This window comes from Centrocercus urophasianus, unplaced genomic scaffold (assembly GCF_019232065.1).
Source record: "Centrocercus urophasianus isolate 14NV4802_14NV808 unplaced genomic scaffold, USGS_Curo_1.0 seq_12, whole genome shotgun sequence".
NCBI lineage: Eukaryota > Metazoa > Chordata > Aves > Galliformes > Phasianidae > Centrocercus > Centrocercus urophasianus.
In genome coordinates this window covers 23,499,582-23,526,837 of record NW_024884364.1, presented here as the reverse complement: position 1 = coordinate 23,526,837, position 27,256 = coordinate 23,499,582, and the positions used below count along the sequence as shown (strand labels likewise).

The window sequence follows — 27,256 nt, the reverse complement described above, 5'->3', positions numbered from 1 at the left end:
TGCAATTCCAGCAGAGGATCAAACTGACTTATCTGTGTGCACAGTTGCTAATGCATAAAATCAGATAACCAACATGTCATATAGAACTAACTTATTTTTCAAGAGACGTGGCACATATCTTGCATTTTTTATTAAATTTGTTCAAGAATTGTATACTAAAATGCATCAGTGCTCAGTGATCGGCTACATTACTAACTACTAACTACTTATTACTACTTACTAACTACTAACCTTTCAAGTTCTTTACATACTGAAGCTTTGGTTATAGGTTCTTCTTGTTTACATTAAAAATTTACTTGGAAACATTTAAAAAAAGAAAATGTATAGCATGCAACTTTTATGACCTTTTCACTACAAATGCATATAACTCTTGCTATTGACAGTCTTCTTTCCTTTGGTTGATGATATCAAAACCAACCCCAAGTAACTAGGTAGATTTAAATCATGCATCTGCTGTCTTCTCGTGTGAAGCTATTCAATAGCCTTTGTCTAGCATTTCTCTTTCTTCTGCAGTTAATGATATTTCTTCCAATGCAAGTTCTGACCTGTCCATTTTTTTCTGTGAAATTATGGATTGCTTGACCTTGACTTTTCTGTTCCTTGTTTTGGCTGTTTTTACTAGCAAAATGTATTTTTCTGTTTTATTAGATACTTGTTTTTCATTGTTATCTTTCTCACTAGAATCACCATATTCAGCAATGCCCGTATTCACAATATGCTGTGTAATTTAAAAAAAAGTAAAATCCTCAAGAAGAAATGTTCAGTAACGAGTCTCTTGACTGAAGGTGTAGAAAGCTTGCTTTTATGTTCCTACATTTGGTTTTTGCACACTTGAGGACCAAATTACATTCCAATAAAGAAAGTTAAGCTGTAGCTAAGCTACTGTCTGAAGTCAGTGTTGCTTGCTTTTGTTATTGATCTTATGATTAAGGTGTTATCTTGCTGTGTGAATTGTGATATCGAAGGTCACATTTTCATCATTTTTGTTTCAGTGGCAGTCAGGCTCAAGGGTATACTTACAGATAGGCATAAATTTATGCGCTCTTCTAAATTAAGGTCTTAGGCTCTGCTTCAGCAATCAGATCTATGCAAATGTTTAGTGTCATTGCCATGGGCACATGGTTCTCTCTACTCACAGAAACTGTGATTAAACATGAAATTCTTGCTGAAAAATGATACCAAGATACAATGTGCACTTCCGTAAGTAGATAAGAGTTGTTCTCAATTCATTAGAAATGCTGTGTATAGGCTCAGAAAAAGAGGTATATCTTTGGAGCTATAGTGAATAGTTTAAGTGAAAACTTTGTGTAATGAATAGATACTCACTTGCTAAGTCAGAAATATGTTTGAAGGGATTTTTTAAAAATATTTCTAATATATACTCTATTCATTTTCTAAAGATACACAGTTTTAATTATTTATATGTATATTATACACATATGCACATACAGAAAACTGTCCCCGCATAACCTTTGAGAAGTGTTTTACTGTGCAGCAGTGCAACTGTTAAGAAGATATTCAGTGATGGAAGAGAATTCTATCCTACAGTAGATTGTGTGAAAATAATGGAGCTGTAGCCTCCCCTGCCCTCTCTCTCCAGTATGCACTGAAATTCAGAAATTTCTCTAGTCTGTCATTCCATGTTTGCTGAGAAATATTTTCTTAGTTGCGGTTTGAAATTGCTTGAAGGTGATTTCAAATTCTACATCAAATTTAGGGTTTATGTGGGAGTATAGAAAAAAAAAATAATGGTAAAAGTAACTCTAACTTAGATCCATTTAAATCTACCTTAACAGACAGATGTCCTTTTCATAGCTGATGAATGCAGATTACACCCTGGAGAATGAGGGTGTCAAGACAAGACAACCAAAAGGAAAGTCATAGTGCTAAACAAAAACAAACAATAAGAAAGATTGCTAGAACTGTGGTCTTCTCATTATGGGTTTACTCTTTTTACTCTGATTTAGTAAGAGAGGGAATATGATCCTTCATTAGGTGCAGTAATGGGGATACAGTCCTGAATTCAGAGTTGTAATAGCTTTTTTATTTTAGATGGACCAAGCATGGCCCTTTGATAAAAACAGCACAGAAGAAAGTCTCAAACATAGGAACTTACAGGAGCCGCTATAATAATGTCATTAACTATTTGCCTATAGCTCTCCAGTGCCTGTTTGCCCACTGTTGCTACTACACCACTGTGCTAACAGAAAGAATGAAAAAGCTTTTTGGTTTTCACAAGCTGTTCTAAATAAAAATGCTTCTAGTTACAAATACTTCTCTCAGCTACCCACAGCTATAGTAACCTCTTCCACACTCTCTCAGTAGCACATAGTGACCTGTGTGAGAGATTTTTAATTAACCACTTCTGCTTCTGTTAGAGCATTTTCTTATATAGTTATGGGTTATTTTTTGTGTGTGAGTTTTGTGTAGTGGCTTCTTTTACTCTTTTTATTATTATTATTTTTTTTAATATTGATAGAATAAACATTTTAGCCCATGATTTTCCAGACAATATGCATAGGCCACCCTCTAAAAATAGTGCCTCCTATTTATTTCCATGGAAGATACAGCTGATACAAAAAGCACAATAAAACTAGTTGATAGAGCAAATGCTCAGCTACAAAATAATCTTTTTCAACATAGTCACCACCATTAGTTATGCATTTTCAATAGCAATGGACAAGAGCCAGTATATCTCTTTGTAGAAATTTAGACTAGTGGAGGTGACCCACTGTCACTGTCGTCAGTACTGAAACAAACCATCCACCACCTCACTGTACTCACATTCACTTTTTGGTCTCCGTAAACGTTCAGCAAGTGTCAATGAATATCAGTGGGTGCCACTTGGAGGAATTCAGTGACACAATTTTGTTTCATGTGCACTTCCATGTCAGATGCCATTCTGTCAGACTGCCCCTCTGCTGCCATCTATCACATAAAAACAAAATGTAATGGAATGTTGGTAGGAAGGCTAAACTTCTACTGACATATCACCAGCATTTGCTTCTGATGTCATAATAATAACATACAATGCAGTACTTTGGAGCAGCTCTTGTATTTTGAACTTAGTGATAACAATTTGACGTACATAGATTTTACATTGCGAAAAGTAATCAGGAAGTGTTAAAATATTGAAACAATATGTATTTCTTCAGATTATAAATTTGACACTTCTAGATAAGACAAAGGGGAAATATTTGGCTTCACTCTATTGCAATGAGATATTTAAAAGATTAAGATTAATATTATATTTTTTAAATCTGTTTTCTGTACTTCATTTTCCAGAATGGCCACAGTAGGAGCATATAATCTTCAGTTTAGTCCACTTGTCCTCAGGGGCTGAAAACTTCCTTTCTGTGCTAATGTACCACCTGTAACCCTTTGCTCAGCCTCCAAACAGTCTGTGATAACATGGAAAGTGAAGTTAAATGCAACTAATTACCAGTTACTACCAAAACCTGCATATTTTTGGTGTGCAGGACCTAACAACTGCCTTTCTTTGCTGAACAGCAGCTCAGAAAAATCTGATTTTATTCTCAGCTAAATGCAGTGTTTGGCCATTACATACCATAGTCAGTTATACATACACTGTATTAATCTCCACAGTAGTAGTATGCCATTAAATAAAAAAATACAAAACTTTTTATTGAATAATATGTTTGAGTATGTGAAAATGATGTGCATGAGCTTTTTGGTCTCTTGAACTGGACAACACATTTCATTAATGCAAAAACATTAAATCTGATTCCATAGGACAATGGGAAATGATGTACCAGGATAACAATCCTTTTTAAATTTTCTTCTATGTATAAACATATAGAAATATTATAATGTATTTTTACGTAAGTATGATAGGATGATTTCAGTGATTTGATTTTCTGTTTCCCACATTGGGGTTAGTGTCCATTGTGACAGAGTAGAAAAAGAAAGGCAAATAAAAAGGGGAAGGGGTATAGTGCCAATACTTAAGAAACAAGTAATTTTCAGTTAATTATTCTAAATATTAAAATTTGTAAATGTTAGAGCTTTTTGAAAGAATTAATTTCTAGTACCACAGTTATAATCTTCCACAAAACATCATTGTCAACTCTGTCAGTTTCTATAAATTAAGAACAAATGTTGCACAGTAAAATATGTTTTGCAAATAAGGGATATCTGAAGCATTTCAAACATGTGCCTTTCAGAATTTTGTGATATTTGATAATGTTTGGTTGTTTTCTCTGCATCACCTTTTGTTGCACATGATCACGATGATTCTGAGTCTTTACAGGAAAGCAACAAAAAAGTGAAAGTTAATTTAAAGTAAATCATGTTTCATTTCCAGACCAAACCAAATCTAATACTTTGAGAATAACAAAATGACAGGATTTATATTAACCATTATATGGATCTGGATCACCACTTTTACTTGCAGACCGTAGTATAGGAGAACTTAGAAAATTGTACTATGCAATCATTTTTGAGTGATGGACAACAATATCCTTTGAATATTAGTGTTATTTGATACAATTTCTTATACCGTTTCTCATATATATACAGCATCGTATACAAATAACCTTATACAACAGGAAAGAATAAAAAAGTAGATTAATAGCAAGTCTGCACACATAAACCCGCAGCATTAAGTACACAGCAGGTAATATGTCAAGAGCTAACTGGAAGAAAGGTGACCAGGAAGTATTATGTACATTAGGAATAGGTGAAATGGGTCTCTCCCAAGTAAAAAGGTAAGGCTGAACAGCCTAGATGTAAAGTAGCTGATAATTTATAGCCTATAAACTTATGCGATTCCCTGTGTAGATTTAGATTAATTCTATATTAGTGCTTAAGACAATAAAAGGAAGGTCTGGCATGATGAAGTGTTACTCTGACCTTGTAATTTGTTAACGTTCATGTCTTGAACCATTTCAGAACTGAGCTATTATTGGAAACCTTCTGCCTCAGCAGTTTAAAATTCCCCATTGCCCTGCTTGTTAAAGTAGTTGTTCAAAAAATCTTTCCTCTTTGCAATGTCACTGACTCTCACCAATGTGCATGCTTCATATCACTGTATTAGATATGATGCTTATCATATCTACTGCATTGTTACTTATTTACTCAGTGCATTACATCATTAAATTAAGTAGTATTTGTTTTGTTTACTGCAAGTCTGCTTGGGCTGGAGTTAACTTACTTCATAGTGTTCTGTGCTTTGTATTTCCGGCTAGCCCAGGTTCGGTAATTCACTGATAATGTTGCTCATAAGAGCTTGTGCAGTATCAATGAAGATTTACTCTTTTCTTAATACCCCAGATGCTGGGGATAGGAAGGAACATAGACAACGTCGATATTTTTATTGAATTGCATTGAAACATTTCCTAGCTGGAAATGCTGAAACATAAATAATTATATTTTAAGCTATGTAAGAGAGACAAATGCTAATTAGAATGCCCAGTATTTGCAAACCTTAAATTTCTATCTTGTGGAATTATGGTCATGCATCCAGTTTTCATGTTACTCCTATGTAAAAATCTTGTGCAATCTGAAATATCATGTGAAATCTCTATTGGCTGCATTTGATCAGTTTGTAGCCAGTTTTTTACCTTTCACTATGTTTCAGAAAGACCTAATAAAACAGTTGTATTTCTCATTTCACATTTCCGTTTTCCTACACAACATATCAAGCCTGTCAAAGTCAATTTATATTTGTATGTAAATCCTTTCGTGTGGAGTAGTTCTGCGTCTCAGTTGACAGGTTTTCATCATTTTTTCTGTGCTAATTCTGATTTCTAAGGAAGAAGAAATGAGACTGAAAGCCTGCCATTGATAAAAGCTATGCAATTTAAAATACAATTGATAGTATTTTGTATCTGATATTTGGTACTTTTTCCCCACTTTGTATAGATATTAATATAAAAAACTCATTAATACTTCTAAGTTTTTACAAGTTTTAATGGTTTTTGCGTATTCAGTGTCTTGGGAGCATTTAAATTATTTCAAAAGAGATAGTCTTATTTTTGCAGCACTTACAGTGGATGATGATTAACAATATCAACATAGTGACCAAAATTTGAACTCCTGGTCAGATAGTTCAGCACAGTTTTATGAACCTTTGAGAAAGTAATTACATGCTTAGTTGATCCCATTTTTGAAATCCAAGAGCATCTTCTTCATCCTTCTGCTTTCTGCAAATTCCTGTTAAAATAATTATCACCAAAAAAAAGCACACTGTACATTCTTTATCTTATTTATCCATTATCTTGTCAAATATCCAATGTGAAAAGTTAATTTGATGTAAGATAAATAGATTACCAGAGAGGGCTAACCCTGATGCCTTTTTACATGTGTTTAAAAGCATATAAATTATCTCTGTTCAGTAGTCATATCATGGGTCAAGTATAGAGGACAAGAAAATAAGAGTGATCAAATAATTTAGAGATTGAACTTTTGATCTGTTTTATCTTGATTGGGGGCATTTGAAAGATGCATTACAGTTGTTTTTTTATTATTCCTTTCCTCCAAAACAGGCAATTTGAAAAACATTAAAACAATCCAATAATTGTTGCCTTTCTGATATATTAGGTGTAATGTGTGATTATTTCTAAGTGTTCTGCACTCAAGTAATTCTTCTACCAGTCAAGCTCAGCTTTTACTGAAAAGTTTACCATAGATTTCAAAAGAAAAGGAACAAAATGAAGGCCAACTGTTTTTGGAATTTTTGGATATTGTTGACGTCAAAAGTATTTTAAAAAATTTTAAATTCATTTCATAACAGGTATATTTAGAAAGACTAGACATGCTTACTCTTGAAATATTGAGCATTAGGTAATTTTTCATTAGTGCTCTTACAGTTTATCTGGCCTCAGTTTTCTTCTCATTTTTTGCACTATTTAGATGAGAGAACTGCAAGGATTTCAGATTTCCTCTTCTTCTCTTTGAAGTCATATATACTCCCTCTGACTTGCATATCAGTTTCCTTTTGCTTTGGATAATGTGATCAAGAAGAAAAAAACATCTGTGAGATGGTAGCATGGCATAATAATAGAGATATTCAGAAGGTTTATTTGTTTTTGTTTTTCTTTTTTTAATTGTTTTTCTTTCATAGAATCTCAGTCAGCTGAAAGTGCTGTCATATCCATAATATTGCTACATAGGAGTACAAATATTTCATAAAAAAAAAAAAAAGTGGACTTTACACAGGTTTTCCTAATCACTCCAAAGACTTCTGGACAAGATATTTTAGTTCTTGTAGTATTTATTATATTGGTTAGAAATATTTATTACTTCTTCCAAAGTTGTAAAAGAAAAGATCAATTTTTGCCTAAGAAAGCCAGAGATTTGAGAAAATTATCTTAAGACTAGGACCTTCTAAAGTGTTTGAATTGAAGAGAAAAAGGATTTACTCCCATTTTTCATAGTTAATGACCTTCTAAGTATCTTTAGGTAGCTGATCTACGAAACAGCAAAACAGCTGATACTACAATCTGTGGTCAATAAAATGCTCAATGGTTAAAATCATTATTATGATATACTGATGTTGATGCTTTAATCTTTATTTGGACATGGAATTTCCCATTTCTTGTATTCTTATTTTGAATGATACATACTTCTAAATACATATCAAGAACTACAACTAGCTAGCATTTACAACCCTGGGAAAGATTGCTGGAGGCTGCACAAAAAGAGGAGGGTGCATTTTTAAGGACAGCTTCTCATTGTACAACGTATACCGTATTAAAACAAGCATTTTTTTCCCATATGGATTATTTATATATCTTCAAATGGTTTATGTAGAATGAAAAGAAGTTAAACTAGCCCATACCTAAGCCTTTGCTTCAGACCTTTTTGACATGCAAGCATGTTTTTATTCCAGTGCTTCTAAGGAAACAAATGCATGCTGACAAAAAGCTGTGTGCCTAGTATACAAAAAGGAGACTGTATTTATTCTGGCATTCTGAATAGAAGCTAAGAAAGACAGAGAACCATTCCTCTGCCAATTTTATTTTCCTTTCAAGATTTCCATGTTGGCCTACAAGGCACAAAACTATGTGCACAATAATGTTGCTGTAATTGGTTTTATTCATGGGAACTATTAAACTGTGACAAATTTACTGCTGTTTTCAGCTACCACTCCATTATTAATACCCCGGCTTTTACATTAATTTAATCTAAGGAACAATAGTATTGTTACTACCTCTTGATCCCTTGTTTTTTACCTGCTTCTTCCAATCAGCATTTTCAGGCAAGTTTTGACTGATTCCTTCTCCTGTGTGGCATATCTGGGTCTGTTTAGTTCTTATAAAGAAATTGGCATTGGCATGTTCTTTTCAGTACTCGGTGGCCCATTTCGGAATTTAAATAAATTATGAATGCACAAACCAGCATAAAAATAATCTGACGTAATAGTAATGTAAAACCCCTTTGAACTATTTTGCCACAGTCTCAGTATGATCCTCAGATAAAGCAAATGTATAACTGCATTCAGTTACCTAATTTGCGCAGCATAAAAAGGCTGCTCTGAAAGGAATGCCTCCTACTTCATTATGCTGGCCCACAAGGTCAGAAGTGGTTGTTGGCGGTACAGCAGTAGAGGCTGAACCTTCCTACCAATATTCCATTACATTTTGTGACAGATGGCAGCAGAGGGGCAGTATGACAGAATGGCATCTGACATGAAAGTGTAGATGAAACAATGGTGTAAAACTGAATTCCTCTATGTGGAAAAAATTGCACTCATTGATATTCATCTATGCTTGCTGAATGTTTATGGAGATCAAACAGCGGATGGTAGCACAATGAGGTGGTGGGTGGTGCGCTTCAGCAGTTGCAACGTTGATGTGAATGACCACATTCCTGACAGCCATGCACAGCTATTACACCTCAAAATGAAGAGCGTCTCTATAGCTCATCCACATGAATTGGTGGCTTACGACTAGGGAATTGTGTCTTCAATGTGTTGGAAAAAATGGTGGTAACACTGGAATATTACAATTTCATTCCAGGTAGGGCCCACAAATACTCACACAGGAAAAAGAACATTGTATGCACATTTGTCAGGGCCTATTTAAACACTACGAGGCTGAAGGTGACAGTTTCCTGGATCACCTCATTACTGGTAACAGGACATGGTGCCACCACCATGAGTTGCAGTCAAAACATAGGATCATGGACTCATGACATGAATTTCTTCATCAAATAAAAAGTTGAAGACGCAGTCCTAAATAAGTAGTGGTGTGCACTGTCTTCTAAGTTAGGAAAAGGCTAATCCTTCTGAATTTCATGGGACCCAGGCAAACCATCAACTGCTACATCACGACACTGTCTAAGCTAAAGGCTCAAACTCCCAAAGTCAGCCAAGAGAAGAAGACAACCTTTCTTTTGCAACATGAAAACACCGGGCCCCACAGAAAAAGACTGTGGAATACATTGCCAGTCTCGGCTGGACAATCTTACCACACCCATTGTATATTCAGGATTTCGTGTCTTTTGACTTCCACCTGCTCAAGCTGATGATAAGTGGACTGTGTGGGCAATATTTTCCTAGCAGCAGCAGCATCATAGCAGCTGTGAAGCAGTAGGTCACCTTCACAAGTGCAGAATTTACAAGTACAGAAAGTGCATGACTAATGGTGATGTCTATGTTGAAAAATATTTTTTCTAGATGAGAATTTGCTCTACCCTACCCAGTAGTGTTATTGTGTTTATTGCATCTTTTACAGTTTCCAGTGGGAAAAAAATTGGAGGCATCACTTTTGGAGCCGTCCATGTGTACCTCATCTGTTCATTGATCATCCTTGCAAAATTCTATTTCTTGTCAGCTGTGTATATGAAAGTTCTCAGGTACTGTCTCAGAGCAAATACTGTTCTAAGATAACTCCGTAAGATCTTCATACTGCCAATAAATCCTCCAGTGTGAGGAAAACTAGAAAAACTCAACCAAGCTTTCAACAATTATTATTTCACTGTATACTCAGAGCCCCATTTTGGGCAGTGCTTAAGGATTGAAGGGAGAGCAGTGTCCAGCTACCTTCTCTATCTTCATGCCTTGGACATATCTTAACCTAAAGAAGTTCTACATTACCTAGGCCTATGAGCAGTTGTACTTGTTCCATGACTCTGAAATCAGATTGCTTATTTATTTATTTATTAATAGTTCAAACTAACAGTTTCAGTGTGAAAATGGAGACATTGTTCTCTCATACCTTTCACTTGACTAAAACATATGTCTTTCCTAAACTGCTACTGTTTCTGATCACAGAATCAGGTCACTCATTTGTTGAATATTTTTATGTCCTGCAGCATAGTAATTTTACCATCCATAGTCCAATTTTTTTTAAGATGATGTCTTTAATACTGTATGAGATTTTAAAATTTCATAAACTTGTCTAAGGACCTCTCTAGATAAGAAATAGCATCCCAGACAACTGAGTATTGAACAAGTTCTCCAATCTCAGTTTTCCTGGAAGTGGATGAAAATAGTGTGTATATAAACAATGTGTGATCCTCTGACAAGTCACAATTCTTCTGCAAAGATAAGTCTTCCTGAGCCAAATAAGTTTTAGAAGATATTTATGCAACTTTTAGTTTTAAATAATTGATTGCAGAACAAATCTTACATTTTCAACTGCTAAAAATACTGTTAACTAGTAAATTAAATCTATATTTTTCATTTCACACAAAGTTTTGCACATGACAGACCACCACCATATATCTTTCTCCTCATCAATACAAACAGTTGGAAGAGTTAAAGGTAAGCAATATGTAAGGATTTTGTTTTGAAATACAACTTTGCTGGAAGTTGTGCTTTCCTAGAACTCCCTTTTATAATTTTGTTTATGATGTAAAAACAAGCCCATAGTCTGTTTCTGCACTTTCACTGCAGGTCTACAGATTCAGTCCTGCGTTCGTATGTGGAATTCTACACAGCAAAAGGCACAAATCATCTTGACATCTGAAAACAGCTGCCGTAAGAAAGCCAATTTCCATTTCATTTAGATAGTGGAGGGCAAGTCTGTGTAGGTAACCAAAATAGTTTTGTGCAGATTGCTAGCAATTAATAGAATGTCAGGCATTAAGTACATTTGTGGATATTAGAGGTATTATCAGAACACAACATTCCCTCCTTTCTATGTCAGCAGACTTTTCAGTCTGTGCTGAAGAATGATTAAATAAGAAAATAAACGGAGCCCAGTAAGGCCATAAATCCTGTGGAACTGCAGATGTAGATGCAATATAAACCAACTAAATTGTGAATCTGTTAGGCTCCTTCCCCAGTGAAGGTCTATTTCTTTGAAAATGGCCCAAGCTGAAACATCACTAGCATGTCAATACTAGTACTTCTGAAAAATTGATTATCAATACGTAAATATCTTTCTCTAATTTTGAACACTGCTCATAGAATATTTGCCTTTATAACTTTTTAACTTTTTTTTTAAACCATACTATAATTGATTACCATAGAGTTCACAACAGGCATGGCAAAACAAGAGCTTAGAAAATGGCATGTGACTAATTTCATTAGTTTTCTATTTGCAAATTTTTGCCAATATAATTGAATATTGTAGTTTATTATTTTTGTATTAATTGCTTTAGTGATTAATTTCTGTGCTGCAGGCAGCTCATGGCTTGCAACTATTCACAACTTGCAATACGGTAGAAAAAGTCTCTCTGATTTTGTAGTAACACTGCCCCCTCTGTTCCTGAATGGATCACACAATTTCATCAGTTTAGTTACGTAGCAAATAACCAAATCTAATTTTCAAGAGTCCTATCAATCTGTAAAAGAAATGGAAGTGAAAAAATAAACTTTAAAATTATATCAGGAGAAAAAATACACACCTAATATTTCAGATGGGGAAGGAGCAGGAAGACCAATAATTTAATCAGGGATAAGAGAATAGGAGTGAAGTCACTAGGCTTCCTTGTCATTAAAAAACAGATATAGGCTGACAGAAGACTCATGAGGTTCAACAGAGCTCAACAGGAGCAAATTCTATAATAATCCTAGGTGCCAATAGAGGCTGGGAGCCAATCAGTTGGTAGGGATGCCTAATTGCTGTCTTCAGCCATTTAAGTGGTAATTTCAGAGAAGGAGCCATCTCTTTTCAGAGGGTCATAGTGAAAGGCTGAGAAGCAGTAGGCATAAATTGAAGTGACGAAAGTTCTAGTAAGACATTAGGAAAGAAAATCGCTCTGCAGGCAATCAAGTGCTGGCACAGGTGGTTTTCGAAAGAGGTTCTGAGGTCCTCCATCTTGGTGATATTCAGAACTTGTCTGGATATAGCCCTGAACAAACAAATCAAATTCCAGTTAGCCCTTGCTTGAGCAGGAAGTTAAACCAGATGACTTTCAGAGGTCCCTTTCAGCATAAGCGCTGCTAATATGATTCAAGACTAATGCTAAGCTAGTGTTAACACTGTGCTGAAGTCCTCCCATCTAATTTTTAAGATTCACAAATGACTATGAGAAATCATAAAGTGTTATATTATTTTTTCATCAGTTTACAGCAGTACAGACTGTAAGATGTTACAGTTGATGAACGAGAGTTGACTTAATTACTATCAGCTCAGCTTCCAGGGCTTGCCTGTTAATTATTGCTACCAGGACCTTGTTGCCAGCTAGAATTGCTTAGCAAATTAGATCCTTTGTAGCAGTCACAACTGCAATTGGAGACTACCCATGATAAGTTTTGTCCTTGGCTAGGGTGGAACAAATATGAGTATATATACATCTTGACGATCACCACATGCAAGGTGCTAGTGAAACACTGAATTCTAAGTGACCATGACTTCATTTACTTCTCCTTTGACCCATCTCCTTTGGGCATCAATTCCAAATTTAAATTGTAATAACATTTACAGGTGGTGATGTTTAGCTTTTACTAATGATGTACAGTGTCAATGATACAAAGTCAAAGCATGCAAAATACTACAGAGGAATCCAAAGTCAATTTGAACTCAGCTCCTCAGATTTGTGAAAGAAAATGTCTGGTGATGAGCAAGACCAGTTTTAGTATTGTTTCATACAACATGGGATATTTTGGTGGGTTGACATCATACAGCAGGCAGACTCTAATCATTCCCTATCCCAACTCCTCTCCTCAACAGGATACTGTGTGAAAATAAGATGGAAGATCATAGAATAATAGAAAGGACCTACAAGATCATCTAGTCCAATTGTAGATCTTGTGGGCTGAGATTAAAACAAGAAAATCCCTCACCATTTTGTATTTTCTCCAGGACTTTCATCATGTGTAAAACAGGAAAATGGGGAAAATTAACTTAATTTATTTTCACTTAAAAATTGATTTGGATAGTGAGAAACAAAGACAAAACTAGAACACCTTTTTCCCAATCCACTTCATCCTAGGCTCATCTTCTTCATTCCTGACTCCCATCTCCCTCGGTGGCACAGGAGAAATGGGAATCGGGCCTGTTTTCATCCTCTCAGAGTTACTTTCTGCCTCTTTTCTCCTCACACTTTTTCCCTGCTCCAGTGCAGGTCCTTTGCAGTTCCTCCCAGCAGCCTGCTTCTGTGTGGGATCCTCCCCATGTGCTGCTGTTCAGTCCTGGATCCTGCTCCAGCATGGGATCTCTTTCCTCTGCAGCTTCCTTCAGATGACATGCACTTGCTCCACCGTGAATTCCTTCATGGCTGTAGTGTGGAAATCTGCTCCTCTGTGGGATCTCCGTAGTCTGCTCTCCACAGGGTGCTGTAGGGCCACTCCTTATCCTGCTCCCCTCACCCCTTGTAGCCATGTGCTGTGTGCCTTTTCCTACCCAGGCTGTCTCCAAGCACACCAGGGTGGCTTCTTTGCCCTGCCCTGCCCTGCCGGGACCATTGGAGACTAATTTTGCATTTCTTTGCTTCTTGCTTTTTTTTTTTTTTATTTAAATCTGGGACAGAAATTTTAATATTTCCTTTCTGAAGAGATTTCTTCATTTTTGCATATCTCGTATCTTGTTAATGAATATGAACGCTCAGAAATGTTGTAAAAAAACCCTGTCTATTAAGTTTTATGGTGTAATTAATTGATAGGCGTCTCCTGTAAATAAACAAATATTCCTTCCAACCCCTGCACTTCTGTGATTCTGTGATTCATGTGAATTATTACCCTCATTTTCAGGTTATTTCTTTCTCATGTCAGTCCTCTGTTGGTACAAGCTTTCAGGACAGAAATGAAGCTGAGAAAATCATCTCGTGAGAAATACGTTCCTCTCAGTTACTATGAAATTTTGTTTGTTTCTCTGCTTGCACTTTTGATGTGTGTTTGTGTGGGGCTGATTGCACTTTCATGGTTAACAATCAAGGAGTTAAAACAAGGTAAGTACCAACATTCAACTTATTCAGGAGATCCTCGGTAAAACTTCAGATTTTGAGGACAGTATCATTGTCACTGTAATTATATTTCGTATTTCTTCCTATAATTCTAATGCTTTTGGCTTGTTTTTTTGTTTGTTTGTTTTGCACTTCCCTCTCTGGATATTGATCTAGAAAAAATAAGCCAAGATAAAAGCACTGACACATGCCTTGAAGCCTGATGAAATGAGAGAATTTTCACATCTAATAATTTAAGAGTAGTCCTTGGAATTTAATCCAAACTGTAAAGCTTTGTTTATTCAGTCATATTCATCAAATAGTGAACATAATATTGCAAACTATGAATGCTTGCTTTTTCACTATGTGTATTGTTTGACACATGAAGACATTCATAATCCATTGGAGTCTCTGGAGAATTTTAAAGTGCCCTAGAATCCTTTGAATCTTCTTTTTTTTTAAAAAGGGAAAAAGAAAAAATATCTTTTTGTTGTTGTTGTTGATCTATACAGTTAGGAGAGAGATTCTGTAGTAGACAGTCAGCTCCTAGAATTATATAAGGTTTATGCAAAGTAATTCTCAGTATCTACTTGATGCTCATAATGTGTGGAAATCACACAACTGATGTTTGAAGTAAAGTAAATTTAAGAAATCTACACAGAATGACTTTTAAAAGGAATTGAAATTTTAGTTTAAAGATTTTTTTTTAAGATTTATATTAACTGTGCACTTCACCAGGGATGCTGTGTTCAGTTCTGGTCTCCCCAGTACAAGGGAGACGTTGAACTTCCCGGGTGTCTTTCTTACAGCAGATGCACTAGCATTAGTTTCATCATGTATAAATAATATTTCTAAGACATTTTTTAAATTATATATGACATGATTTACTTAGAAAGGAAAAAAAAAAAAACTACTATTTAGAAACATTTGTTTAAATAGATATGCAGTTATAAGGACAAATAGAAGCTTAAGGTAATATAATTACTGGTTGATATTAGGAAATATGTCACCAGCTTACGCCCCTCCATCACGAATTGTCTGTTACAGTACTTCTTAGTTAGCTTCTCTTTTATTTAAATTCATTCTTGGATCTTAATGCCATTAATCCCATTCTAAAAATACCCCTGGTAATATAGCTGATAAACAAAAGGTATCTTCTATCAGTCACATTAATTCAGCTCTTATCTGAGAATTTCCAGGTTTTGTTCCTTATATTAGACATAGTTTCACATGTTATAGAGATTCACAGAATCAGGGAATGATTTAGCTTCAAAGGGATCTCTGGAGACACTCTAGTCCAACACCCTGCTCAAGCAGGGCTGCCTAGAGATGTCTGCCCAGAGCCATGTGTGGATGGCTTTTCAATATCTTCAGGGACAGAGATTCCACAGCCTCTCCAGACAATCTGTTCTAGTGCTCAGGCCCCCCCACAGTAATACTACTGTCTCCTTTAACTGTTCAAACTGCTGCTGGAAAGTTCAGCATGTAGTGTGAAACTGAAAGTAATGAGAACCAAGGGCAAATTGTATTCATATGTTTACAGTTATTACTTTTGTCAAAAATGATCTGACACTTATGAAAAATCAGCACTTGGCAAAATCTCTTTATACAAAGCAAAACAGGTTAAAAAATAATCTTTATGATCTGCATAGAATAAAATATAATACATTCCTTTATATTATTATAATTATTATGTTATTTATAAATATTTAATTATATTTTTAATAATCTAGCTCAAACTTCTGGAAATAGCCAAGGCTACACAGGAACATTTAAAATAATTTCTGGGACATCATTCACTCCTGCTTTGCAAGATAAATCATCAGGGGACTTCAAAGTCCTTGCTTTTGATGTTGAACACCTGGTAAGAACCTATTTATCTCTGGTTAAACCAAGAGTATGCGGTAGCTACATTAATTTCCTAACATAACCTGTTGATGATGCATTTTTACTTTCCCCAGACTGTGACATTTAGTATCTTAAGCTTGATCAGAAATCATCACAGAATCATAGAATCACCAAGATTGTAAAAGACACTCAAGATCATTCAGTCCAACCATCCACCTACCATCAATATTCCTCCACTAAATCATGTCCCTTAGTACCATATCTAAATATTTCTTGAATATCCCTAAGGATGGTGACTCCACCACCTCCCTGACAGCCTGTTCGAAATCCTGACCACTCCTTCTGAGAAGAAATTTTTCTTAATATCCAGTGTGAACCTCCCCTGACACAACTTGAGGCATTCCCTCTTGTTCTATTTCTAGTTGCATGGGAAAAGAGGCAAACTGTCACCTCACCGCAATCTCCAGGGAGATTTTATTGATAAGGTCTTCTATGGGTGTCTTCTTCTCCAGACTAGACAGTCCCAGCTCCCTCGGCTGCTTCTTACAAGGCTTGTGCTCCAGACCCCTCACCAGCTTTGATTGCCCTTCTCTGAATACATTTCAGGGCCTCAATGTTTTTTTGTAATGAGGAGCATGAAACTGATCGCATACTCAAGGTGTGGTCTCACCAGAGCTGAATACAAAGGGACAATCATCTCCCTGCTCCAGCTGACAACACTACTTCAGATACAAGCCAGACTACCATTGGCCTTCTTGGCAACTTGGGCACGCTGCTGTCTCATGTGTAGACAAGTGTCGACCAACATCCTCATGTCCATTATATTCTTTCTTTGTGAAAATCAGTGAAGCATCAAATAAAGTTTGCTGATATGAGGTGTGAGGAGGGAAAATATATTAAAACCATGAATGCAGTGTGCAAGTACGTGTATTTTTCATTATTTTATTGGTTAAAAATTTACCTTTTTTGTACAGATACAAGAAATCTTTCAAGCAAGTGATCTGAGAAATAAATTTGAGAGATGTGAAATTTTCCAGTTCAAGTAAGTAAATTTGCAGGTTTGCTGTTCTTCCTATCTAGAATAAAGTTCAGGACAGAGATTTTCTGTTGGCATAACCTGAGATGAATGGAAATATACTAATATGTCTCTATGGACTCAGGTCCATTTAAATCGTATCACTTAAGGAATTTGCAAGTGAAGCTGTCACTTGGCACCATTTAAAGCTGCATCCTGTGTGTCCTAAAGAATCCATAGTATAGACAGAGTAAGAGTAGCTTAATTTCACTTCTCAATATCCTGTTATCTCTGTTGTCCTACAGAAGGCTATCTGGCAAAACAGTTCAGTAAATGCAGCGAACTCTGTGGTACTAATTCAACCTGCACCGCTCTTCACATGGTCTTGAGTGTACACAGCAAATATAACACTATAATCCACTTTTATACAGTTCCAGAACACACTTGCATCCTATCCATAGCATTAAACATTATAAGCTCAAGGAGAATAATATGCTTTTTTCTTTTTTTCCTATAGGAACCCTGAAGAAGGTAATGAAATCTTGAAGACATCTGAAACAGGGTAATTGCATACAACAATTTTCAGTTAGACATGAGCAGGAGACAGGGATTTTACTAACAGGATAAGGATATTTGCCAGCTATGAATGCATCTATGCTGAAAATCAGAAGCAGATTTGAATCAATAGTGACGTTATAAAACAAATTACATGGAAAGATGGACTACGATAACCTTATGAAGGATTTTATAATACTATTTTATAATACTAAGGGAAAAGAAGTAGGCACTACATGCAGACTTTTGTCTCTGTGAAGATGGATCCAAGTAGCAAACTTTTGTTTCTGCGTGTAGAATTAGACTTATCAAAATTGTTCACTGAAGATAGAAGCATGTCTGAGCTAGTTGCTCAAAACTCTGATTATAAATAAAGGGAAAAAAAAGTTACTTTTAAGGTTTTCACATCTATTATATTTGAATGCCTTTTCAGGAGAAGATCAATTATGCCAAAGAACAGCTTGTTTCCTTTCATCAAATGCAATAGAAATCTAGACATTTGTCTTCATTTCTGCTTTGAAATAACATCTGTTTATTTCAAAAATGATTTTCACGTTGACTCTTGCCATTAAAAAGGTGTTTATCCCTTTGGGCAACCTTGTTATTATTTGACCTTTAAAACTCTTTTGAGTCACAATGAAAGCAATAAAAGCTTTTGTTTACTCAGCACAGCCTAGAGGTTATGAAAAACAAGAAATTAAAGAGGAGAGTTTTTCCTTACACTGCAAACTGCTCAATCCTGCAGTACAGCTGCAGGCCATATCAAAAAACACTGCTGAGTCTGTTTCAATTTGATACTATAAACACTTAGGAATAAAAATAAACAACCACACTGAAATCTAAGTAAATGGAAAAAATATATATCTTTAGCACACATCATACTTTGACTTCAATCAGATACTTCAATCTAGCTACAAATATTGTATATAATGATGGAGTAAGAGACTGCAAATAAACAAAATTCTGGATAAAATTCAGGCCTCATAGAAGTTAAATAAAGTACAACCACTGATTTCAAAATATCTATGATTATATCCATTATTGTTTACTTATGGAAATATAGGTAATCACACAGCAGATCCTTGCGAAAGCATAATCCATAGAGGATGTTTGCTATCCAGCATTGACCAGTTTGTGTTGTATTTTTATATTGTGAAAACTTCAGGTTCACCATCAATATTTTTGAGATTAAACTAGAAGACCTGTTAAGTACTGAATAAGCCTACTTCTTCAGTTTATTCCAATTCATTTTCATTGCATTAATAATAGTGCTATTGCTTTTCCTCTCCTACAATGGATCTAAGAGTTGCAAGGGAGATGAAAATGGTTTCTCCAATGTTCTAATGTTCTAAGCTAAAATCAAGAGTTTTTCCTTCCTTATATTAACCAGCCATCACTTTATGATACTACAAGTTTATAAGTGAAACCCCTATTATAATTAAATGTAGTCAAAATGTCAGTAACTCAAATCATAGATTCCATTATCTTGCTTAACTTTCTGTTTTATATTGCTAGTGTTGTTGTGATCTTCGGCCTCTATCTTACCCAGGGAATAACAGCTGAGAAAATAAAGAATGAGTTACTTTCAGGTATCAACTCAGATGCAACTGATCTTTCTCAGACCTTGAAAATTGATGTGAACAGCATACAAATCACAGGTAATGCTAATATAAATCCTTGAAAACTGCTGTTAATATGAGTAAAAACTTTGGATCCCAACCATCAGAAGGATTGTTATGCTTATGGGTGTTCTCCATTACTCCATCTCCATCAGCAGGTGAAAGAACTTTGTCAAACAGAAAGTATGAATCAGTTTAGTGTATGTCCCCTGTGGAAGAAATAAAGGTAAAAGTAGGGATTTCCCAGTCAAAAGCACCCAACTGCATCTATTTTATGCAGCATAACACTTGTAATTTCATTGTCCCTCAGATTAATGCAATTAAGCCTGGACTGTATTTCATAAGTAAATGCAACTATCAATTTGTTTTGCTCAAGAATAAGGAAAGTGGTTCAGCTTCACAGTGACTGAGGACTTATTTATTGAAAAGATGTCAAAAAGAATAGCAAGCTAATACAGTCTGTGACTTCTGGAGAAGGATACCTTAGTATCAAATTCCTCTGATACTGAGGTAAAGTGTAAATGGGAAACAAATGATGCGGCTTTAAAAACTAGATGTTTTCAAATTTTGGAAATACTCAAATATAGTGATTTTAAGCAAGTACTAGAAAACAGGGCAAAACCTAAGAAAAAGCCCAGCAAAATCAATGAGAATCTTTTTTTTTAATTTCAGTAGAACTCAAAATAGGCCTTCACTAAGTATAATAACAGAAAACAATTTGAATCCTTTGAAGTAGAAGTTGATTAGCTGACATTTGAAGACCTGATGGAGCTACTATCAAGTAGCTACTGATTGCCTTAAGAGGAGTAAAACATTTGTTATGCAACATTTCTTACGCTGTTCTAAAAGGTGCATTTCTTGCAAAGTACTTCCGCTATTCAAAGGCTAAATTTAGAGTCCTGACATCTTTATTTCTTTTTACTATCTGCACCACATTTAAGAACTTGTTCTAAATAGCTGCATGTCACTGTGGAAAGCAACTGCTTATTATACTTGAAAAATGCCTCCAAACGAAATTATGAAGAGCTTTTTAAAAGATTACATATCTGTTGATGAATTTTGAAGCAGTAAAACTTTTCTTGATGTGCATCATTAAAATGCCTCTTTTCACATGAGATGTCATCTGTCTATTCTATCAGGAGTGCTGCAATAAAGTAACAACTGTAACTAACGATCCCACGTATACATAGCTCTTTTGCTTTCAATGTCTCAGTATGTTCTTCAAGACAAACTTTGTTTCTATTTCATATCATAGAGGGAACGAACTATAACACTTATCTGTGTTTTGCTCCAAATGAATTTCCATAGTGACTAAGAGTAACTTTCTATCTTGCAAACAATTCCAGATTAATTTTAACTAATTTATCTGATATAAATACTGCTTTATGATGCAGATGCTCTGAAAAGTTCCATGGTATAAAAGAGTCAAGAGATTTCCAAGATAAAGACATTTTATATGTGAGATAATAAACAGAGACTCAGGATAGAAGGGAATTACGAGACTTTTCCTCCTTTGGAAGGTCAGAGTCTGAGAAAATAATGAGAAATGGACAAAAATAGAGAAGCAGGATACTGTTAGTGATACAAATAAGAAAAAGCCACAGCTTTTGAGGATTTTTGACTGTGTTTTCTTTCTATTTTGTATAAAAATAGATATTGCACTATAAAAGGAGTTCATAATGAACTTGCTTTCTTTCAGTTGTTGCTGAAAATCCTGCTACTACAATACTGCCTTTAACTTCATCAGGTCAGTATCCTTCATGAAACAGAAGCTATTTTTTGCATCTGTACAGCAGAAGAAACATAGACTTACTGTTCAGCTGGTCTAGTTTAAGAAAGCCGCCTTGATTATACTTGGGAATTGTCAGTGTTCATTCAGTGATAGCTGCCCTTCATCATTTTTGACCATACGGGACACCAGTAATCTGAATTTGTACAAAAGCTGTAAGAGCTTATTCTGAGGATCAAAACAAAAGTTGAATCTGTCAACCATCTGAGCCACATGCTGACATTTTCATAGATTCAGATAGATAGATTCACATACTACGATTCCTAGTACACTGAGTAATGTTAGTAGATTTTAATTCTGCTATCACTGGAAGACTTGTGAGTATAGGGAACAGGGCAGACACATCTCTGTCTCTCAAGCTTGCATAGTAGAAACCCACCAAAAGTAAGCCAGAGAGACGAGTAGTGTAATATGTCCTTTTTAGCACAAGATACAGATACACATAATACATACAAGTTGCCACATATAAATTATCCAGGGCAGAATCGTGGTACCAAATCAGGCACATTGTGCAATTAATATGAAGTCAAGATACATATGTTACGTATGGACTTATAAATATAGGAGCCAACTATTTCTCAGTAGCCTAATTACACTCTAAGTAAATAAATAAATAAATAAATAAATAAATGTTAGTCCTTTTATAGGCCTATTAACGCACATAGTCCAAAGTATACAGTTGCTACTCTTTATTTCCAGTGATACCGTTAAAAACTGATAATACACAGATTTTCTCCTAGCTATCACTTTCTCTGGCCTGCTATCTGAACGTCACTTTGAGTCCTAAGGTCAGTGTTGCTAGTCCATAGCAAGAAGAAAATGAGAGTGAGGAGGAGGAAGGGGGAAGGGGGAAGGGAGCAGGGAGTTGCTGGCATCCTAAACTGGAATTGCAATAGTATTTCTGGCATGGATGGATTCCTTCCCTCTTTTTTTGGGTCTCCGTGAGATCGCAGAATCGTAGAATACCTTGAGTTGGAAGAGACCCACAAGGCTCATTGATTCCAACTCCCAAATCCAGTTATTTTTATATGCTTGCTAATACTACTAGCTTCCTTGTTCTTTCTTAGTCCCAAGTCCACATTTTACCATATGCAGTATGGTATATCTGTTGGAACTTGGGCTTACTCTCTCTGTTAACCCTAAAGCCTACTTTATCCACCTCACATGTTCTGTTAGTGAAACTGCTCAGTAACTGAGCATGTATGATTTGTATTTATACTACCAATGCCTCTGCCACTGTCCTATGCCTTTGCTTTTGTGACTTTTGTCATCAACTTATATGTGCATATTTGGGAGTAACACCTGTAATAACCCTATTTTTACAACCTTCGAGATTTGTTTTATTAGAACAGCCTGCTCATGCATGCACCTATTAAACAGTTATTTCCTCCCAAAATAATGATCCATTAAATGAGACAACAAGAAGTAAATTAGGTAGATACGTATGCACGTAATACTTCACAAACTACTGTGAAGCTATGAGTAATGTCCTCTGCTGCACAGAGGAAAACAGTCCATCTAGCTGCACACTTCCTGCACTTTCTCTGCTCTCTCCTCTGTCTTTGAACTCTTTCCTCAGATTTGCTGCATATAATGGACCTGAATGGTCCATTTACTACAAAATGACTTAGCTTAGCTTAATAGTGTTTGCCAAATCAACATGATTTGATAGAAAATTATTAGCAAATCCTCATGCAAGTTTGTGCACCAGTAAGTTTGAGTAAGAACATCTAACAAAAGTTAACTGTCTCTGACTCTAGTGATCAGCAACTACTAACAGCAAAAGTGATAGATGATAAACTATAAAGAAGACTTTACTACATTTCCCACTTTATTCCTTCTAGTCTGTCATCTCATAAACTGAAAGGGTCATTGACTGTAATGACACATATTTAAGTGTTGATATAAGTAAAAAATGACAGAGGCATGCTAATACAAATTTAAAGAGGAAAAAAGGAGAAAGCAGGAACTGAGAATGTCCAGAAACATCCTCAATAAGATGAAGATTGTTATTAAAAAAATCTCTTGTGGAAAGGTATGTGGAACAATCATAAGAAAGTATGAAACAGATTTTTTTCCAATTTACTATCACTAATGTAAGTCTACTCAAGTACCTAGGCGTTTGATTATTTGAAAACATGTAAAAACACATATATGTAAATATGCCAGTATGTAAATATGCAACTACACAGATTTGAGTCTCCTTATACTGTGACCACTAATTTGTTGGGCAATGTTATTTATATGAAGAAGTACTTATATGTTTAGTAGTAATTTGAAATTCTCATAACTTCTCTCTTATTCAACAAATCCTGTGAGTCTGCCTGTTCTCTGGCATCAACCCCAATCAGAATAGGGAAGGGAAAGAGAAGACAAGAAATCATTATTGTTGTATGTTCTATGATTCTTTCAATAAATTTTTTAAAAGCATTTTGAAGTTATTGAAAGTGCATGAGACTAAGTACAAAAGAATGTAATTTACAATAATTTTGGTTTCCATGTATTTCTCTTAAATTTATTTTGACATTTGACAATCAGATTCAAATCACTTAAACTGGAGTTACAATGCCATTACCTGAGCTGGGGTTTCAAGATGCAGTGAATAATGCAGATCTCATAACAGCAGATCAGTAGCTTCTTAGTAATGCCTAAACAACTGTAGGGGTACTTTCAGAGACTAAGAAGTAAAGTTCTAATGCAGGGTTGTGTTTATGCAGGTTCAGAACAACTCACAACAAGCAAGGCTGCTATAACTTCAGGTAGGTAACTCTGTATGGGAAGAAGCAGGGCAATTACATGAAATAGTCTGGGATCTTAGGGTTACACTGTTTTTGTATATCTTGTTTTCATATTATTTCTTGCATTCCATTTCTGCAAGTACACAATATGCAGATTTACCTTTGATTTGACAAGAGAGGCCTCTTCAAAGAGACTGTACGTTCTACACAAATGCTTCACGAGTTGTACAAATGCTGATATATGTATATTGACACCCATACTGACTATTCATTTTTGATGCATATTATTTCTTAGGGTTTAAAGGAAATTCTTAACTGGTAACAAACTCTCACAGTAATTCTGATGGATGGAAAGCCAAACCTGTTTGAATTGTTGAAAACTTTCCCTAGTCTCATAAAATGGTGAAATATATATGACATTTATAGGCATTTTTAAATGGGTCTTATTTATTTACTGCCGTTTCTAAGTTGACTTCAGCAGTCATATTGCAATTAAGGATAATTTACTGTTTCCAAAAGAAGCCAAAATGTTTCACTAGAAAATGTTAATTTATTTATATCCAGTAGATGGCAATGCTGTTTAGTTTTATGATTTGAAGAACTAATCTAGAGTGGATTATGTCATATGTAAACAGTGTTTTCTTCTGTATTGGGCAAAGCATATTCCTAGATTATTGATAAGGTTTTGTTTTTCTGTCTAGAATGCAGTCTCATCTTTACTCATCCATGGCAATTAATTTATTGACACTAACACCTCCATCACTTGACTGACGTAGTTTTGGTTACCGATTGGATTCAAAATGGCAGCTCTTTTGCTTTTTGCTGCTAACGCTGAAAGTTTTTATTTGTAAATCAGTCTGAAACATTACCATACATCAAAAAAAATTTCCAGTCCTTGTTACTTTTACATACATTTATATAAAAAATGCATTTACTTAATCAAATTACAAAGAAATAATGAATTTGAAAATGTATTCAGTGTATTGCATGAAATAGTTTATTTAAGTAGATGAAGGAGATGGGAATTCATGGAAATTTTCTTCTAGCCCTGCTTCAAACATAATTTTTTAAAATACGCCACTTCTCATACCATTCTCTACTCTGTGCTAAACGTTCCTTTTTAGTATGCAATATTTCATTCCTGGCTTCTAAAAATGCCGTTTTGTGAAACACAATAGAGTGGTTGGTTTGATTTGTGCTAGAGTAGCCAAAAGTAAGTCAATTTTCCATTGTAGTAAAACTGCATTGCTGCTTTATTGTTATTGCTGTTTTGTTTTCTATTTCAGTTGAGTGCTTGCCGCCTGCTGAAATTTGTGATGATGGAGTAACCTGCATTGGAAAGGATTTATTTTGTGATGGAATCTTGGACTGCCCAGATGGTTCAGATGAATCTGAAAAAAGATGTGGTAAGAATGTAAATCTATTTAAAGCAGTATTTCTGAGCATACTTAAAACTGTCAGTATTTTTAAGTACTTCACAAGCAATTAGCTTCATTAACTCTGCTAAAAATACTAGCAACAATATCTAAGTGTTATAACACTTATCTTGTAAATGCAATTTCATTTAAAATTTTAATTGATGAATAATGTGCTCAGTATATAAGAAGAAAATAACACAAGGCATCTACATTAATACAAAATGATATAGAAGATGATGTTTAATATATGTATTAATAACTATAAATAAATTAATATAAATAGAAATAAATATAATAGAAAATATAAAACAATGTCAAAATCTCATGTGAAGTTGTGTACTAGTAATACCAAATATGTTCTTTCCAAAAACAAATGTTAAATCACATTATCCAGTATCAAAAGTTACTTACGGTCATATTCAGCATTAGAAGACAGGTTTATCTTTTGATTCCATCATTAAAAATATCATCATAAAAAATACTACAAACAGATTTTCACAATATACTAGATACGCTCTGGTTCAGTGATATTTTATTTCACTATGCTTTTCATTAAAAACAATGTATTCTCCTTGCTGATCTTCTCTCTGTCACCAGATAATTGGTTTTGGCTTTGTGCATAGAAAAATGAGGCAAGAACTAAGCTGATATGCCCGATCCCATTGTAAAGTTTCTACAGTAACTTTAGCTATAAAACATCTGTTTGGCTTTTCCTGGTAAAATCTCTTATGCTTCAACTAAAAGTGTACTCTCTAAACTAATGATATCTTGAATTTACTTTTTATTTAGATTTGTTTTTCTTATTTAAATGTATTTTTGGTAAAATTATAAAGTAAATTCAAACAGTTGAAATTTGCCCTCTGTGAAATGATTATACATAGCTAAGGATTCATAGAGCTTAAAACCGTTCATACTGAATGGAGAGGAATTTTTTTCATTTTAGTGGTAAGAAATTTAGATCAATTGGCCACCTCCTTGAAAGTTTGGTTACTGCTCTATCAGAAAAGTTGCATTCTGTGAGTCTGTATCTCACATGAAGTGCCGCCACCTCCCTCCTGCCTCCACATTCTCAGGCTTAGTTGGTGCGATAGAGGTGTCCTGTGGCAACATCTTGCGGGCAGAATGGTTGAGAGTGACTCACATCATGGCACCCTTTGTTGGCAATCTATTTCCATCTTGTTACATTGAGTGCTAGGAAATGGGACTAGAAAAATATTAAGTTGCTAACCACAATTAGAAATGCACAATGATGATTTGTAGCATGTCCATAGAAAGGTAACAAAGCTGGTGAAGGGTTTGGAGCACAGTTCTTATGGGGAGCTACTGAGGGATCTGGGATTGTTTAGTCTGGAGAAGAGGAGACTCAGGGGAGACCTTATGAGTCGCTAAAACTCAATAAAAGGAGATTGTATCCAGGTGGGAGTTGGACTCTTCTACTAGATGATAGCAATAAGACAACAGGCCTCAAGTTGTGCCAGAGGATGTTCAGGTTGGGCATTAAGAAAAATTTCTTCTCTAAAAGAGTGGTAGTGCATTGGAAGAGGCTGCCCAGGGAGTTGTTGGAATCACTGTCCCTGAGGTGCTCAAGAACCATGTAGATATAGTACTGAGGGACATGGTTTAGTGGGCAATAGTGGTGGTAGGCAGACTTTTGGGCTACATAATCTTAGAGATCTTTTCCAGCTTTGGTGATTCTATGATTCTATAACGTGAACATTTCAGCAGACAGCTTTAGGTGACGCTGCATGAGCATGATGTTGGACAAGGTTCATCCATCCAATCTCAACTGATCTATGATTCTGTGAAAATCTTACAACCAAAAAAATTACATCCTTCACCCTTACCTAATTTCCCTGAGCCCTTTTTTTTTTTTTTTTTTTTTTTTTTGGTGCAGAATTGGCAATGCTCCATTTAGCAGTGAGTACTGTCAAATAGTACCAAGGAGTCTGTTACTGTGTACCAAAATGCAGCTTTTTGAT

At 35.2% G+C, this 27,256-nt stretch overlaps 1 protein-coding gene and 1 long non-coding RNA gene across 3 annotated transcripts in view; both read left to right on the top strand.

Moving 5' to 3' along the window:
* Nucleotides 1-1,116: 1,116 nt before the first annotated feature.
* LOC122156260 lies at nt 1,117-10,945 on the top strand. The gene is made up of 4 exons (XR_006167424.1): nt 1,117-1,200; nt 9,699-9,819; nt 10,661-10,729; nt 10,862-10,945. It is a non-coding gene; the product is annotated as an uncharacterized LOC122156260 (long non-coding RNA).
* Nucleotides 10,946-14,053: 3,108 nt separating this feature from the next.
* TMPRSS15 (transmembrane serine protease 15) overlaps nt 14,054-27,256 on the top strand; it is a 58,019-nt gene continuing 44,816 nt past the window's right edge. For both annotated transcript variants that reach the window (XM_042809752.1, XM_042809750.1), the window contains exons 1-8: nt 14,054-14,301; nt 16,029-16,159; nt 17,118-17,185; nt 17,676-17,720; nt 19,229-19,371; nt 21,032-21,079; nt 23,839-23,880; nt 25,146-25,265. In XM_042809752.1, the coding sequence (XP_042665686.1) occupies nt 14,157-14,301; nt 16,029-16,159; nt 17,118-17,185; nt 17,676-17,720; nt 19,229-19,371; nt 21,032-21,079; nt 23,839-23,880; nt 25,146-25,265 (742 nt within the window). In that variant the 5' untranslated portion in view covers nt 14,054-14,156. The remainder of the gene's footprint in view (nt 14,302-16,028; nt 16,160-17,117; nt 17,186-17,675; nt 17,721-19,228; nt 19,372-21,031; nt 21,080-23,838; nt 23,881-25,145; nt 25,266-27,256) is intronic.